The sequence below is a fragment of the Mirounga angustirostris genome, unplaced genomic scaffold, assembly GCF_029215605.1.
Source record: "Mirounga angustirostris isolate CCGP_5_RB_7025 unplaced genomic scaffold, mMirAng1.0.hap1 SCAF_4, whole genome shotgun sequence".
In the NCBI taxonomy this organism is placed as follows: domain Eukaryota; kingdom Metazoa; phylum Chordata; class Mammalia; order Carnivora; family Phocidae; genus Mirounga; species Mirounga angustirostris.
This window is the reverse complement of record NW_026991712.1, coordinates 152404684-152423108: the sequence shown is the minus strand read 5'-3', so window position 1 is coordinate 152423108 and position 18425 is coordinate 152404684. Positions and strand designations below refer to the sequence as shown.

Genomic DNA, 18425 nt, shown 5'->3' with positions numbered 1-18425 from the left:
TGCATGATGGCAGACATGAAAAAACAAGTACTGATAAAATAAAGAGGAAGGAAATTAGAATTAAATAGATATATAATAAGTAACTGTGCAATGGGATCACAGCTAGGATGTAGTCTTTCCATGGAATTAGAGTAAATATTTGTTTTGTAATGTTTTATATCTACATGGAGGACTGAAAGGTATAATGAGGGGGTGAGTCTTTGATAAGAATCCATTTCAAACTTTGAGTCTTAAGCCTTAGCTTAAGAAACATTTCCATAGCTCTTATGAGTTTTTCATGGGTTACTTACTCACTTTCAGAAATCAAATGGAATATTAATGTCTTTGGCTCATTACTGAAGAGTTCCTTTCTTGGATGATTCCTCAAGAACACTGGCTTACAGTCCAAAGACCTGGGTTCAAATCCCTGCCTGACCAGGTCATCTCCTTCCCAAGCTTTAGTTTCCTTATCTATAAACTGGGCAAATAATCTTCCAGGTTTGCCACAAAAATGTGGTAAAATTAGTGAAAACACAAAGCAGAGAGTATAGCTTATGAGAGAGAATAATATTTATGTCCTCTGTTTACAGCAATCTTCATATTTCAGCATAAAGGGTATTTTTTTTACATTTATGGAAATAGTTCTTTAAATGCCCTAAAACCTCAAATATGTAACAATTCCAAGATTGCAAATGTTAAAATGTATCAAGATAAAAAATTTAGTATTTTTAAACCAATCTAAAACTGTTATAAGTAGAAAAGTTTCATACATAAAATTAATTGTAATTTCATAAATGTAATTATGCAAATGACATACTTTTCAAATTTGTGATATATAATGGTTTCGTTACACTATACTCATGAAATAAGAGTCCTGAAAAGTTGTTTACATGATAATCTGATAAATTAAATCACATTAATGGCCATAACATTTTATATTTACAGGAACTTCAAGATCCAATTAATGGAAGGAAGAATTAACTACTAAGTATAATGGGAAACAGGAAATTCACTTATCCAACAAGTATCTATTGAAAGCTTACTTAGTGCCTGATACTCAACACCATGCTCTAAAATTTCTCCTTTGTCGTGGGGCATAAAATTTAAGAAATAAATACAAATAATTCTAATGGCTAAAATTAGCTGGGAAATAGTTGAGAATAAGGAGTGCAGGAAAAAAGTGCAGTACAGGTACTGCTTTGAGGATGGTAAGAAAGTAAAGTTCTCATTCAAAAGAGAGAGAAGCAGGGACACCTGGTGGCACAGTCAGTTAAGCTCCAACTTTTGGTTTCAGGTCATGATCTCACGGTCGTGAGATCAAGCCCCACATCGGGCTCCATGCTCAGTGGGGAGCCTGCTTGGAATTCTCTGTCTCCCTCTGCTCCCCTCCCCGTTTGTGCTCTCTCTCTCAAATAAATAAATCTTTTAAAAAAAGAGAGAAGCAGATATTGGTAACTAAGAGGAGTTTCTCAGTTTTGCCAAGAATATTCCTTAGTGAATTCTATTTCAAATGAGTAATCAGTTCCTATCTTATCTAGTTTAAAAATCCATACACTCAACTACCTGGTTTGGTTTTAGAAAGATGTACTTTCTTTACACTGGAGAATTGAAAAGAAATTCCAACATAATACAATGAAAGTGATAAGTAATTCCTTAAATAGATCAATCCTTGTGTGTATGTATATGTGGGGAGTATCCCTTCTTAGACCACTGTTCTATGCATTTATATAAATAACTTGTTTCATTCCCACAACAATCTTATGGGGTAGATATTTTTATTCTCTGCACCTCATAGCAGAGGAAACTGAAGCAAAGTAGAACAGCTACTAAGTAAGGGGGTGTCAGGCAGGTGACATATGAGAGACCTATGGCAGATCTCCCAAGTGGAAAACTCTCAGAGACCAAGCCCCTCAGGATGCCTAAAAGGAAAGTCTCACAGAAGATGGTCTCACATCTGATTTACTAACAACCCAAAATACAGAGCTCAGGAACAAATTGACAAACTGTTCTCAAAGAAGAAAGACATCTCCAATTAATTTTATGATGTGATCATAATAATGCTACCAAACCACTCATGGATAGTAGAAGGGTAATTACAGACCACCCTCACTAGAAACCATCTATGGAAAAAATGTTAAATAAAATATTAAAAAATTAGATTTAGTAACATTAAAGAAAAAGAATATAACATGACCAAGTTGGGTTTATTCAAAGTATACAAGGATAGGCTAGCATTAGAAAATCTATTAATCAACCCCATAGATGCTGAAAAAAAGGCGTTTGATAATATTCAACATCCATTCATTATTAAAAAAATATTCCTTGCAAACAGGGAATTTCAAAAGGAACTTTGTTAACTTGTTAAAGGATATTTAACAAAAACCTACTGCAAATAACATTCATAGGTGTGAAACCTTAGACATGATCCTATCAAAGACAGGATCAAGACAAGAAGGCACTGTATTAGGCTATGCTGCCGTAGCAAATTAAGTTCGAAAATCAGTGGCTTAACATAATAGAGGTTCATTTTCCCCTGTGCTTTATAGTAATAGAGGTTAGCAAGAGAAATTATACTTCACAAGACTGTCCAAGCACTGTTTTGATGAGGCACACTGAACAACTTATGGCTGTATGATCTAGAACATGAGGCCTCCTTGTCACTGCAATGAGAGAGAGTTCATATCAATTCATCTATGCTTCACCCTGGAAGGGATCCACATAATTTTCCATCATCATCCAGATAGAGTAGGCCCTATATACCTGCAAGAGGGCTTGAAAAGATGGAAGAGGACATGAATAGCAAATAAGCAATAAATGTCTCTGCCACGTTCACTATCCCCACTCTTATTCAACATGTGTATGGAAGCTTCTAGTCAGTTAAGACAAAGAAATAATTTGAATGGCAGAAATAAAATTCATTATTTGCAGATGACACAGTTTCTTCCATTAAAAAATTCAAGAATATCTATGATAAGAATGTTATACAAAAATCAACCTCAGACCTATATGTCAGTAAAACACACAAAAAGGTAATTTTACATAAAAGACTCTTTACAGTAGGAACCAAAACTATAAGGTTTCTAGGAATAGATCTAACAATGTGCAACACATTGACGGAAAAGCATTATAACTTTACTGAGACACATGAGAACTGAGACCACCTGCATTCACATGGCTTAACTATCAGATCAAAGAAATGAGGCCCACCTACCCGAACATGACTTTACCATGAGTTCAAGGAAATTCTTGCCCAAGAAAATAATGCTACAAACCAGTAAATAACCATCATTTGCTTCAGGACATTCCCATAAATCATTTACCTGAACAGCAGTCTGCTCAATCATCAATCAGCTCCCTTCTCGAAACAATAGATTCTTAATCTAGGCAAACAATTCCCTTCTCAGGACAACAGATCACTTAACTGGACAAATCCTTCCTTATCAAATAAACTGTTTACTTATCAAGACTTGCTTTAAGACCCCAATCTTTGTGTCCATTAATCCTAAACTTTTATATCACAAACTTTGTCAATTAGATACCCTCAGTAAAAGCCCTACCTTAAAACACTGGAGCTCAGACCCCAAAACCCTATAAGTATCTGCCGTTAACCTTCCCCTTTCAGAGACACTACTCTGATTGCCGAGGTGGTGGCTCCCCCTTACTGCATTATGTCGTACATCCAGCTTTGCTTGATATCAACAGACTCTTTAGTTATTGTGGTGGTCTTTGGGTGAGTAGGCAGTAGACAATCCTAGAGTCCAATAAGATATTAATAGACACGTTCTTGCTGCCACAGCAATGAACTTCAATATAGAAACTGCATTTTTCTGAGACTTCTTGAGCTTCCCTCCTGAGAGTTTCTCTGACTACATAGTGAGGTGGGTGAATCCTGGTGTTGGGTCTGGGCTCTGACTTCCTTTTGCTGAACTTCCCAAATGCTTACCTCATCTTCTAGGAATGCAGAACCCTTTAGTAATCTTTTCATTATGTGATCAGGTCTGGAAACTCATATCCCCAGTGGAAGTCTGTCTTTTCATTAACAATACTAATATGTCTCTATCTTTGTTACGTTTTGTTGTGAGCCTATAAGAGGAAGGTCATAGGAAAATGAACAAACGTTAAGCTACTAAATCCATCCTCCAGTCATCCCATGGGTGAATAGGCTCTGATATTCTTATCACACCACAATCCTTATAGTAAAAACTCTGCCCTGTGTCACTTGTCAAAGTATCATGAAAACTTCTCCAGTTTTTTTTCTTGTTTTCTCCATGGGAAAACACAGCTTTAGGAGAACCTCCTTCCAAACCTTCCATCTTCCCAGAATTACAGATTTGTCAGGTCTCCCATCTGAGACAACAAGGAGCCCGAGACACAAGGTATACAAGCAACCCACTGGCCAACATTACTAGACTCGTGTGTTTGCTTCACTTTAGGTCTGTACCCCCAAGTTAGATTCAAGCTGCTTCCATGTATTCACACCATAATTTTTAAATCATACAGTTACTGTTGTAAGCAGCATAATTTCAGCAATGTCTATGCAGAGAAATTCCTCTGCTACCAGGGCGGCAGGCCCGGCAGGATTCAGCATTGCTGCAAATTGATAATTGCTGATACAGTTCCAGTTGCTGATACAGAACTTCTAGTTCTTCCTTTTCCAAGTTCTTCCATTTTCCCAGCTATCCTGTTCCTGCTCTAACAGAGTATATTAGATATGGGGTTCAGGTAAGGTGGGAATGTGAGAAAGGGGAGAGAGAACGTCAATTCACAGGTCACTGGGTCATAAGGAGCCCCATGCAGATATGATGGACTGGCCATCCATCACCCAAAGATCCTGGCCTTCAAGCTAGACTCAAGTGGCTGTATGGAACTTCGAGTGGTCTTTCTTGAAGAGGACATGAGTATGTTCTAGGTGAGAGAAGAGAGGTATGCAGAGATATTTGGTGGCCAGAGGGGCAGACTGTGTCAGATATGCTTAGCTGTCCCCTAAAATTTGTGTTTCCTCTTATGTAGTATAAGATTAATGGGAATCGGTGGCCTAACCAGGATCTCTACTTGCTAGTCACTCTCCTATTACGCTTCTAGATATGGCCATGTGACCAGTTCTTGTCAATGGAATATCAGAAGTGACTTAGGTCACTGCCAGGCTTTTAAGAAACAGATGCTTTGGGCTGTTAATGACAAATAAATTGTGTTTAGACATTGAAATAGTAAAGTTTCAGAACATCTAGCATTACACTGAATGAGTTAAAATCCAGAAGTAGAAATACAGACATGACCTGGAGAAGGATAGTGATGACATAATGGGAACAGAGTGTGTAAGTTCAGGAGCAGAAGGAACAACTAAATTGCAGGGAATAAAAAAATCTCAGCAGAAAACTCTGACCTTGATGTGATATTTATTCATAAATTCAAACATTACATAAGTGTCCACCAGATACTATATGCCTTGCTAGCAAGTGAGGATAAAATGAACAAAACATTACACTTACTTTCAGGAGTTTAGGAAGACACATTAAATCCGTATTCTGCTAAGTCCAAGAGGCACCCAGTGTAATAAGGCAATGCTTAGGCATGCGAGGATGCTAAAAGTGATGTAAGGCTACCAGAAATCAACCATATATTCCACATGTATTTCCCAATTTTGCCTAAAGCCAGGTCTGCTTCTCCACTTCCACTAAGGTGGTATCCTGTCTCTTTTAAAGAAATATAAGGACTCCCCGGTTTTGAGAGTTCTCATAGGATTCATTTCCCCCAGATAGTTTAGAAGTAATGGATAAAGAAGTGGAAGCAAGGTTCATTTGACTGTCTAGCAGTAAAAGGAAGGAGAAAGAGAGAATGATAAAGATATAGCGATACAGACTGAGAGGTATGTTCTTTTTCAGGAGCTTTGCAGAATTTGTTTTCTGTCATTTAAGATGGGGATAAAAATTCTTGTTCAATTATAAAGCTGCATATAATCCAGTGATATAATCAATATGAAAAGCTTTAAAATTATAACCCATTATACAAATTTAAGTTGATTTTATTATTATGTTTACGGTCAAAAGAGATGGAGCCAATAAATAAATAAATGCAGAGAAGGTGTTAACATTATTAAGAAAGCAGAGTAGAAGGAAAAAGTGGAGATTAACAGAAAGATTGAAGTAGAGATAAAGATAACTGAGGATAATTCCATCCGCAACTGACTAACATTTTCTCTGACAAAGTGGAATATGACATCATATATAGAAAATGAGAAGGAGAAGTAGAACTTAGGTTGGACTGTGTGTTATAGAATCAACAAGAGAACAAAATGATCAAGCAGCACTGAAGGTCAAATTGAAGCTAGAAAGGATATATTCATAAAGACCCAGGTAAAATGGGTTCTATAAATCTTTCCAAAAATACTCTGCTGTTACTAGATGTACATCCATTCATTTATTCATACACTGATTACACATGGCATCATTGATTTTTCAACCTTCACTCCCAAAGCCCCTGCAATGGACTGAATTGTGTCTCCCTAAAATTCATATGTTGAAGCCCTAACTCCCACTTGACTACATTTGGAGTAAGGAATTAAGGTTAAATGAGGTCATATAAGTGAGGTCCTAATCTGAAAGGATTACTGTTCTTTGACACCAGAGTTTGCGTTCTTGTGCACCCTCGGTCTCTCTGCCATGTGAGGAAAGGTGAAAAGGCAGCTGTCTGCAAACTCGGAAGAGAGCTCTCACCAGGTACCAAACTGGCTGGCACCCTGATCTTGTACTTCCCAGCCTCCAGAACTGTGAGAAAATAAATTTCTCTTGTTTAAGTCACCCAGTCTATGGGTATTTATTATGGTAGCCCAAACGAAGCCCTCATTTAAAAACAAATATTTTGCATCGCCTTCTTTTATATCTTGAAATGAAATGTATTAAAAATCAACGAATTGTCTTAACTGTAGTAAAAAGAGAAATTAATGGAACATGACCTAAAATATGCACTTCAGTACATAAATGCTCAAGTATGACTACTCTAGAAAACATAATGGATGCTTGCACTCACTTACATAAATAAGTTTGGAGTTTTAAAATGTAAGAGGATCGTAAGTCATTCCATACAAGAAAGCCAGGAAAATAAATGAGCTGCCATATACTTCATCACAGTGTAATACTACACCATATATTTTTAACAAAGTAAAGTATAAGCTTTATAATATACTTGTATTCCTATAATATATGATGTATCTCAAAACAATGTAAAGGTACTCTGTGTTTTATGTAGAGCTAGATTTGTTCTAATAATTATGAACATATTTTTTGCCTCCATTATGGTTGATGAGACAGCTGAAAGCCACACGGGACGTAAGAATTCCTCACTGTTTGGCATTGTCACACTATTACAGACTATCTAGCATCCCTGATCATTACATATCAAGAGTACTTCCCCTAAATGACTGCAATAATGGTACCTGTTAATGTCTAAAATGCCACCTTGAGAGTGGCACAATCTCCACTGAGAACCCATGTACTAAATGAATGCCTATGACACAGGCATATGGAACTACATACATTGGAGAGAAGAAGCCAATGAATACAAGCATTTATGAGAACAGCTGGTTACAAGGCATCCAGGGTAAAGAGAGCTGAGTTCGGCCAAAGAATAGATAATGATCAAATAACTACAAATCTTAAAAAGGGAGGCAGCAGATACGATAGATAAGGAGAAGCAGGAAAAATAGAAAAGTAAGGATGTTAAAAAGCCATCATCCCTCAGTACTCACCCTCCATTCAAACGAAGCTAGTAGTTTCTCTATTCCCCAGGACACTGTACTTATTCCAAATCCCAAGACTTTTTTACATTGCCTATGCAAAATATATTTCTCAACAGAATTCAGGCAAAGTCCCACTTTTCCAGAAATTTTTTTGCAAGCACTCCCACCTTTAGGACTTTTTTCCTTGTAGAAATCCTAGTGTTCTACTGCCTGAATATTTATTAACCAGCTACTATGTGCCTATAAGAAGATCCTTTATTCTTTCCATAGAGAAGATAGCAGTGTTCAATGCTATATATGCATTTCAATGAAAATCTGCCCCTTGAATATAAAAATAATCCTGTGAGTTTACTTACCACCCACTGCCTTACAAGGATAGTACGAATGACCAACTTCTACTCTAACCCTAAAAGCGAAGAATCCAGAGATGAGAGTGGGAGAGAAATCAAGATGGGTAGAAGTTCAGTTCTTTCAAAGAATTCATGTGGAAAAGAGGATTGTAAATATATACACCTATCTTTAAATGGACCAGCCAACATAAAGCTAGATTATAGTCGCTTTAGGATAAAGATTAGTGTCTTATAAACTTTATCCCTGTCTCTCCATTCTGTATTTTTATATATTTGGTTTACTTGTTTTCTCTTAATAATCCACTCACACAGGGTGCCTGGGTAGCCCTGCTGGTTAAACCTCCGACTCTTGGTTTCAGCTCAAGTCGTGATGGAGTTGGGCTCCACACTCAGTGCAGTCTGTTTGAGATCCTCTCTCCCTCTCTCTCTGCCCCTCCCGCTGTTCTCTCTCTCTCTCCTAAATAAATAAATCTTAAAAAAAAATTTGCTCACACAATACACATATATTAGGAATCCAAACCATATATCAGATAATATGCTAGGTACTAGCAATTATCAATAAGCAAGATCAATAAGGTCCCTACCGTCCTGGAACTTAGAGATTAGTAAAACAAGCAGATTTTAAACAAAGATGCAAATAAAGATGAAAATAAATATATGATTATAAATCGTGAAGCATAATTTGAAGGAAATGTACAAAGACAGGCTTATCCCTTAGGTAGACCAACTAGGGTGGCTTCCCTGCAAGATAAGGAATATTGTGCTTTTTGACTTATGTGTGTGCATACACATATATATTACACACATCAGTGTGCTTGTACGTGTGTGTGTGTGTGTGAAGTACAGTCCACATAATAGGACAGGTCTGCACCAGGTGAATTATGCCAAACACACACTCCTCTAGCAGCAGCCTCAAACAAGGGCACAACCATATACACTCACTATACAAGGGACAGTTCCACCAATACAGATGCTGTACTCATAGTCCATACTAGTGGTTCTCAAATGCCAATCCTCAAACACCAGATGGCAAGAGAGCCGCATCAGAATCACCTGGAAAGGTGTTAAAAATGTAAAAATTTCCAGTCTCCATTCTCAACAATTTCAATTTAGTACCTGGAATGAATTTTTATAAAGTTCCACCTACATGATTCTGATACTGTTAGATTTGAGCCCTTAGTCATACAGTGCCTTGATTCATTACTTAACTGTTCCATATTTCTTTTATCATGTTCAAAGCATGGCAAAGTACTAAAACTATGCTGTTCAGTGCCAGTAAACACAAAATAGATTGTTTTCAAGTAAATAAGTAAAGGTATTATAAGGAAAGCAATATTTTTTGTTTTTGTTTTGTTTTCTCAAATACAATGACACTCCTTATCAAAAAGCTTTCACTCAGGAATAGAAAAGACAAACTCTGAGGTGATGCTTCTCAAAATGGAGAACACAAACTACTAGTGGTATGGCAGATAATTTAATGATACCCAAAGTGATTTTAGATGATACATATTTTACATGGCACATGGACATATACTAAATAACACCGAGTTACAAGAAAAAAATGTATTATCTTTTCAATTCTCTTTCAGTCAGAAATCCTCAGTTAGCTATTGGTATGTTTCCTACACCTCTCTATCACTGGTTATCTCGTTTTAAGAAATAGAGAACATGCTTCAGAGCCTTTGGAAAACAACCATTATTTAGCCAGAACTTTGTAACATTGTTTTGTTTTCACTGTATCCTTTAGAGCTATCATCCATTTAAAGCATGGGATACTAATTTTTCATTTATAGTAGTGAACTGAATAAAAAGGTGAATTTAAAGAAAATAGCACAAATTGCATGCAGATATTGTAAAAATTATGAGGATGCTCTATGAATGAATTTGAGTAACAATATGTGCAAGGTATTACTAAAAGTAACAACCAGTTTCTCTGTCTCTCACACACATACACAAACACATTCAATAAGTAATTAATATAAATGAATAATCAAAAGCCACAAATTGTTGTATGAAGACATTGAATGAAAAGTCTATTCTACCACTTGACATTGTAGCCAAAATAATGATATTCCATGATATGACAATATTGTTTGTGCATTTTCTTGACTAAATGATAATGATAATCTCTGACCATATATATAAGAAATATGCATATGCTTTTATGTGAAAGCCAGAACAATTTCATTCTGTAATTTATACTTACATACCTTATAATCCTTGGGTCGGTAGCAGCCAAGATGAGAATGATCTGAAAAAGGATGTACAAAAGAATTAAATTATAAAATTTCATATCAAAAAGAAGAAAATTTGGTTTCATCTTTGGTTTTTGCTATGATTTCTATGTTTCTATGTTTATAATTTCTTCGCTTTCTATAATTTCATACAGCAGTTTTCAAAAATATCTTAAAATCTCTCAACAATGCCCTATAAGTAAAGATGATACACAACAGGTTAAAGTCTGTATCCATTCTTCAATAATTAGGTGATTTCACAAATACTGTTTTCACTAGAGCTGGAGATATCAGACTATAGACCAGAATAATTTTTTGTTGCTAAACCAATTTGCCTACATGAAATGGATAATCTTTAGTAGATAAAGTAATTTATGATGAAATATAATTTGAATATATAGATATGATAGGTATTGCCAAACTGCATGGGTTCCCATTCTTGGGAGTCCACACTAGAGTCAAGTGAGTATAACGGCAAGAGGACCAGCTTTAGATTATGGTAACAGAGGTGTACAGACCTTGTTGACAAAGAGATCCATACTACAGTCCAGTCACCAGCACCTCCTGTATAACCTTGGGCTCATTATTTAACCTTTTAAGTCTCAGATTCCTCCTCTGTCTCATGTACCTCTTTCATAATTGTTTTAAATATTATATGAAATACTATATGTAGGCAATAAAATAAATGTTAGCTACTATTACTAACTTCACCATCAACATCGTTACTCTCAAGTTCTAAGTCAAACAAGCCTAGGTGCAATTTCTGATTCCACCACTTATCAAATATATTACTTTGGTCAAGTTATATAATTAATCTGTGTTTCAGTCCTCATTTTTTTTTAAGATTTACTTATTTATTTGACATAGAGAGAGATGGCGAGAGCAGGAACACAAGCAGGGGGAGTGGGAGAGGGAGAAGCAGGCTTCCCGCCGAGCAGAGAGCCTGACATGGGACTTGATCCCAGGACCCTGGGATCATGACCTGAGCCGAAGGCAGACACCCAATGACTGAGGCACCCAGGCACCCTTCATTCCTCATTTTATTTTTTATTAAAAAAATTTTTTTTGTTATGTTAATCACCATACATTACATCATTTGTTTTTGATGTAGTGTTCCATGATTCATTGTTTGCCTATAACACCCAGTGTTCCATTCAGTACATGCCCTCTTTAATACCCATCACCAGGCTAACACATCCCCCCACCCCCCTCCCCTCTAGAACCCTCAGTTTGTTTCTCAGAGTCCATAGTCTCTCATGGTTCATCTCCCCCTCTGATTTCCCCCCTTGCATCTCTCCCTTCCTACTATCTTCTTCTTCTTTTTTTTTTTTTTTTAACATATAATGTATTATTTGTTTCAGAGGTACAGGTCTGTGGTTCAACAGTCTTACACAATTCACAGCGCTCACCATAGCACATTTAAAAGTATGAAGACAATGCCTACTTTGCCTCAGAGAGTCATAGTAATGATTAAATTATACCGCTTAAGAAAGTTCCTAGCACAGTATCTGTAACAAAGCAGATTATAAAACCATTCTAACTCTCTCCTGGGATAAGGACCACTATATTGCAGATGCAGATTTTGGGTTTTCCTCATTACTTAAAGGAGTCAACATTTAAGTATTATAATCTCTGTATATTGACATTCAAGCAAATCAGAACCATAATTTGCAATTCTACTTCCTTACACATTCTAGTCAAAAGCATTCTAACATTCTATATTTTACTTTCCCAAACCACCTTATCCAAAATAAAAAAAAGAAAAGAAAAGAAATTATTATATAGATAGAGACCTAGGATAGTCAATAGTCAATTAATTAGCTTTCTTTTATGGCACAAGATCTTGTTTGTTCTCCAAGTGTCCTGAACCATTACAGAGAAGAGCTGAAACATTAATGTCTTTCACACAAGGCCAACTTCACCATTTAAGTCAGTAAGACTCAACTTACTTCAAGTGCTTTTCAAAATTAAAAATAAAAATAAATCCCAGCTCAACTCCTTTTCCATAAAGTCTAATAATGTATAGCATGGCCACAGTAGCAGAAATAAAAGAATGATACAGACATAATGAACCTAATTCTCCACACGTGCTAACTTTGAAAATTAAGATAATAATTTCTGTCTTGGTATATATTCTTTCTGGCAGCTAATGTAATATTAAAAGTATCAGTATATTAAAATGCCAGTATGTCTTCGGCTTTCCACAAACCATTTGTAAACCTACCCTAACAGAAATAGATTTATAATTTTCTTTTATTTTTAGAAATCCAGCTGTTACTGAGGTTCCCAATGTTTGCACTTCATCACCCTTACCAATAATTACTCACTATATTCTAAAAGCAGGAGATAAAGGAGATAAAAGTCATGGCTCATGCTCAGGAAATGCTTGTAATTTACTTCGGTTAAGTTATACAAAGTTGGGTAAGAGCAGCATAAAAGAAGAGGCTAAGTCAGAATGGTACAGGCAATTAATGCTATTTAAAAAAGTCGTATCAGAGATTAATCTCTCAAGGTTGAAGACAATCAGAGAAAACTTCCTAAAGGAGGAGAAAGCTGACCTGGGCCTTAATGGATGGGTCACACTTAAGAAAAATATGAAGAAAAATTAGAGCTAATTCAGATTGTGCATGTATGTGTGTGTGTGTGTGTGTGACCTTGATCACCTTGGACTTTACTTCTTTATACCTCATTTTTTTTGATCTGTAAAATGGAGATAAATAACAGTATCTAAAATTCTTGATTATTGTAAGTAACCAATGAATATTAGTATTTAGAATCAAGGCCAGCAGAAAACACATTCAATAAAGGTTAGCCATTACCTGGTTCTCTAATAACCTCATGAAACAGAATGGGTGTTATGGACTGAATGTTTGTCTCCTCCCAAAATTCCTATGTTGAAGTTCGAACCCCCAAAGTGATGGTATGTGGAGATGGGACTTTTGGGTAGTAATCAGGATTAGATGAGGTCATGCAGGTAGGTCCTTCACGATGGAAAGAGCACCCTTCTAAGAAGAGACAGCAGAGAGCTTGCACATGCACATGTCCTCGCATGCTACCCCCCCATCTCCTTCTCCACATCTCCTTCTCTACACAAAAAAAGGAGGTCATGTGAGCATACAGTGAGATGGCAGCTTTCTACAAGTCAAGAGAAGAGGTCTCAGAATGAAACCTACTTTGCTAGCACCTCGATTTGGGGCTTCCCAGCCTCTAGAATTGTGAGAAAAATAAACGTCTCCTGTTTAAGTCCCATCTATGGTATTTTGTTATGGCAGCTGGAGCAGACTGAAAGAACACATAAGGCGAACGGTTATTTCTACTTTACATTTCAGGAAGCTGACTTCCTATATAGCCAAAAGTAATGGAACTAAGGTCTTTGATTAGTTCATACAAGAGAATGAAAGTGCCTTTAGTCTCAAAAATGACATCAGATTCTGAATTTAACAAAATGGATGTGATATATAATCAAATCAGTCAAATATCAAGTAGTGACTAACTGTATGAGTTAAAAACAAATGTGGCAATCAGTCATCAAAATATTTCCATAGCAACCATCTAATATAGAAACTAAGATCCACTTTGTACAAAGGTCACCATTCCTGCTGGGAGTAGTCTGGTAACTTAGAGCCTTTGCATCCTTCCTCTCTCCACAGTTGACCCTCACCCAACAGGCTCAAATATGACTCTGTCCTAAAGGACCAATCCTGACTTTAACCAAGAAGGACTTAAGGAACTTTAATCTAAAACTTAGCATCCCTGTATCAGCTCATCCTTTCTATCAAAGTAATTCTTGAGCCCCATTATGATGATTACAGCCAATATGTGTTCCCTATGAATCAATCTCTATTCTGGCAACCTCTATAGTACCTTACCTTGAAGGGTACTATCATCTTCCTTTTTTTCATAATTTCAAGGAATTGAACCCCATTCTGGTAGTGAGTGCTACTACTATTGCAAAACATCCCTGCTGATGAATGTGTGTACCTATGAACCTCCAAAGAGTATGCCCCTGGAGTCCTTTATCAGTAATTACCCTATTGTTATCCTAAAGCCCACATAACATCCTAAGGTTGACCTCTGCTCTCCTGTGAATCTTCATGGAGCACACAGCCATGCATTTGCTATATGCCAGTCCCTATAACTGGAAGCAAAGCTAAGATGTCCAGCTTTATAAAATAAAATCAGGGTTTAATATCTCTTAGGGGATCCCACCTCCTAAAAAGGAAAGACATATAACATGTGTTTTGTGTCTCTTGCTCACCTGTGATACCTTTACCAGAAACTGTTTACTCTGACCTCTGATGTTTTCATCTTTCTTATTTCTATTGTTGTCTGAAGTCTCATCAGCAAAAGTCTCAGACTTTCCCCCTCACTATTTTTTTCTTGTCTGAAGTTTAGCAAACAGCAAACTTATCAGTGACTGAAGAGTGACGATCATGAAAAAAGATAAATTAATGTCTAATAAGTACATGAAAAAACATTCAATGCCATTAGTCAAATGTAAATTAAAGTTTCAGTGAAACAGGATTGCCTATCCACTAGAATGGTTAAAATAAAGGCAATAACAAGTGCTGTTGAAGATGTGGAGAAACTGGACCATCATACACTGCTGGTAGGAATGTAAAATGGTAGAGCCGTGTTGGAAAACAACTGGCAATTTTTTAAAAAGTTAAATATAAACTTACCATATGAACTGGCAATTCCATTCCTAGATATCCAAAAGAAATAAAAACATGTGTCTATGCAAAGACTTCAATGCAAATGCTCAAAGTAGTATCATTCATAATGGCCCAAAGTGGAAACAATCCAGGGACTCAAGGTGAGAATACAGATTTACTGCAAATGGGTATGAGGAAACTCTTTTGGATGATAAAAATATTCTAAGAATGGATTGTGGAGATTTTATAACTGTGCAAATTTATTTAAAATACTTCAGTTGTGCACTCAAAATAGGTGAATTTTATGATATATAAATTATAGCTCACTAAAGTTGTTAAAAATGTTTAATAAATAATAGGAAATAAAAAAGGAATTCCTAAAATGACACAACTCAGCTGCCTACTGCTCTATGAGATGAGGCACACATTTAAATAAAAGCTGAAACAAGATATTTTGCTAGTAACTATATATATAATGACTATCTGCTATTTTACTCAGAATAGTAAAATGTTACCATTTATTGTTCTCTATTCGAGTAATGACATATTAGGTTTTGGAATGTAATTTCCAATTTATTTTACTTTACAAACAATAACCACCAAACAAAGAGATTAGCGGAAGCTCATAAAAGATTACAATCTTAGGTAGAAATGGAACTCATAAAAGAATCTTCAAAATGAAGGGAATAAGAGAAGTTTCCTCCAACGGGGAGACAGAATCTAACATCTTTTCATATTCTAAGCAAATAAAAAAGGGGCCAGGATGATGCCCTCAATTTCCTCTTCAAAAACACCAGTGACTGGATAAAGTTTACAAACATTCTTGCAACACAAGACATGCCGGATCTCTTCAAAAGGACTGCACAAATTACAGTTAGAATGATATACTATGGAAATTCCAGATAAAGAAAACGTGCTTGAAAAATTTATCTTAAAAAAAAAATACATCTAAATGGAAATAGAGAAAGTGGGAGGAGAGTGGTGGGAGGGGTTGGGGCAAGAAACCCTGGACCCCAGACCAACCAGGGCTATTCTGGAACTCTCCAACAAGCCACTTAACCTGTCTAGGCCTCTGTCATTTTTCTTGATTAAATACAGTTAAATTCATCCTCATGTGATTATGATGATGACTAAAATAGTCAATGGTGGTGAAATGGTATCCTATAAAACTTAAGAATTATTTAGGTAGGATAATTTGGCAAGAAAAGGTTTAAGAATTTCCATTAAAGTCACTAATGAAATTTCACTCTATCATAATAAGAGATTCTATCATAAGAAATTCCCATATGTATTTCAATAGCTGATGAGACTCCAAAACACAACCACCCAATTGCCAGACAGGAAAAAAAAGTCAGTCAAAAGAATAGGGACATTAAAAGTAGAGAAATGAGATGAAAAAACTCCTTATAGTAGAAGGGCAAGTAATAAATGTACAAAGAATAATGGAATTTTTAAAAATCACTATTTGACAAATTTTACAGTAACAAATTTTTTCAAGCAAGAATCATCAATGTATGCTAAAGGGATCAAAGTTGAGGTGACAGGATATAATAGTCTCAAAATATCTCCCCCTTAACCACAAAGGGAAGAGAGAGCAACTTTATGATGGAGAAATCTAGCAGACCCCATCTTAATTAATGAGCAAATGAATATCACCAGTAACAAAGCAGTATCACATGTTTCTTGACATGTTGCACTGAGAGTAACACATAACATCTGTTGTATTCTGGAGGGAAATGAATAATCTAAATTTAATCATGAGGGAAAATCAAACAAACCCAAACTGAGGGACATTCAACCAAATAACTGGCCTACACTCTCCAAAATTATCAATGTCACACACAAAGAAAGATTAAGGAACTAATCCATTTTAAAGAAAACTAAAGAGACATGTTAACTGAAGACCATGCATGATGTGCAATTTCTTTTGCTATAAAGATATTATGAGGACAAGCAGCAAAATCTGAGTTAGGTTTATAGATTAGTTACTATTATTATTTCATTGTCCATTTTCTGCTTTTCATAATTATATCACATAATATCTGCATTAGTCTCCCTGGGCTGCCATAACAAATACCATATAGACTTGGGGGCTTTTACAACAGTTCTGGAGGCTAGAAGTCTGAAATCCAGGTGCCAGTGCAGTCAGATTCTGGGGAGAGCTCTAGTTCTGGCTTGAAGATGGCTACCTTCTGCCTGTGTCCACATGAGGCAGAGAGAGAAAGCAAGATTTCTGGTTTCTCTTCTTATAAGAGCACTGATCCTATCATGAAGGCCCCACCCTCCTAACCTTATCTAAACCTACTTACCTTTCCCCATTTCCAAATACTACCACATTTCAGGTTAGAGCTTCAACATAAGAATTTTGGAGGGACACAATTCTGTCCATAGCAATGTGCTTGTCAAAAAAAAAAAAAAGTTTATATACAAACATACATACAGAGGTGGAGGTGGGGGGGGTAGGGAAGAGATAAAGAGGGAAAAGCAAATATTAGTATTTGTGGATTCTGAAAGTTATATGAGGATTCTTTATACTATTTCAACTTTTCTGTAAGTCTGAAATTATGTCTAAATAAAAAGTTAAAAGAAAAAAAGCAGACCTCACTATTGACCTCTCTGATTGTACCTCTACACAGGTAGCTGACTGTGGCGATCAAAAGTTACTGGAAACTCTGACAGTTCTGCTGGCAAATACATAAAAATTATCAAAAGAAATCAGACACCTCAGTGCATTCCAAAAGCATCTTCCAAAGGAATATCTATATTGAAGTTATTTTCGATTTTCTTGTTCTTAAACCTTTTTTTCCATGTCCATAAATTTCTTCCAAGAGGGGAAACAGAGTATAACGTCTGTCCCTAATTGCATATAATCTGCTATTGTGGTTATAAAAGACTTAGTGATTACCACATCTATCTCCCTGCTAATGCTAAAAAAGCAAAATAAATTAGCACAAACTCTGCATGTTCTCCGAGAAGAATGTTTCATTTTCCCATTAAAAAAAAAGATTCTACACATGCAGCTTACTACATGTTATGATTGTGTTTTTTTCACTGTCTCATTTTTCTTCTTCTATGCCTTTCTCAGTAGGTAGTGAATTAACTTAAAGGCTGCTGGGAAATGCTTGCTGAACCGACTAACCAGTGATTATAGATATTAACACTCAAATATCCCTAATCATATAACACTATTTAATCTTCTTCGTAAAAGTCATCTTCAGATTGAACTTAGGAAATAATTTATCTAACCATTAGAACTAGGGCCTATGATGAAAAAAAAAAGATTCCTGTAAACTAAACTTAAAGGACGTTATCTTTTCAGAAACCTAAGTATTATTATAATGACAGTGGATATTAAGGCCTGTGGTGTGCTAGGACATTTTACATGGTCATATTTACTGTGTTATCTTCATTCTTTAATATACTGATTATCAAAGTAGTTAAAATGATTTGTTCAAGAATGCCCAATTTTTAA

The 18425-nt window shown here is 35.9% G+C and overlaps 1 protein-coding gene across 5 annotated transcripts in view; it reads right to left on the bottom strand.

Annotated features, from left to right (window-relative positions):
* SPATA6 (spermatogenesis associated 6) overlaps positions 1-18425 on the bottom strand; it is a 148459-nt gene that overhangs the window by 60139 nt on the left and 69895 nt on the right. For all 5 annotated transcript variants that reach the window (XM_045897734.3, XM_045897737.3, XM_045897739.3 and 2 more), the window contains exon 9: positions 10275-10315. In XM_045897734.3, the coding sequence (XP_045753690.1) occupies positions 10275-10315 (41 nt within the window). The remainder of the gene's footprint in view (positions 1-10274; positions 10316-18425) is intronic.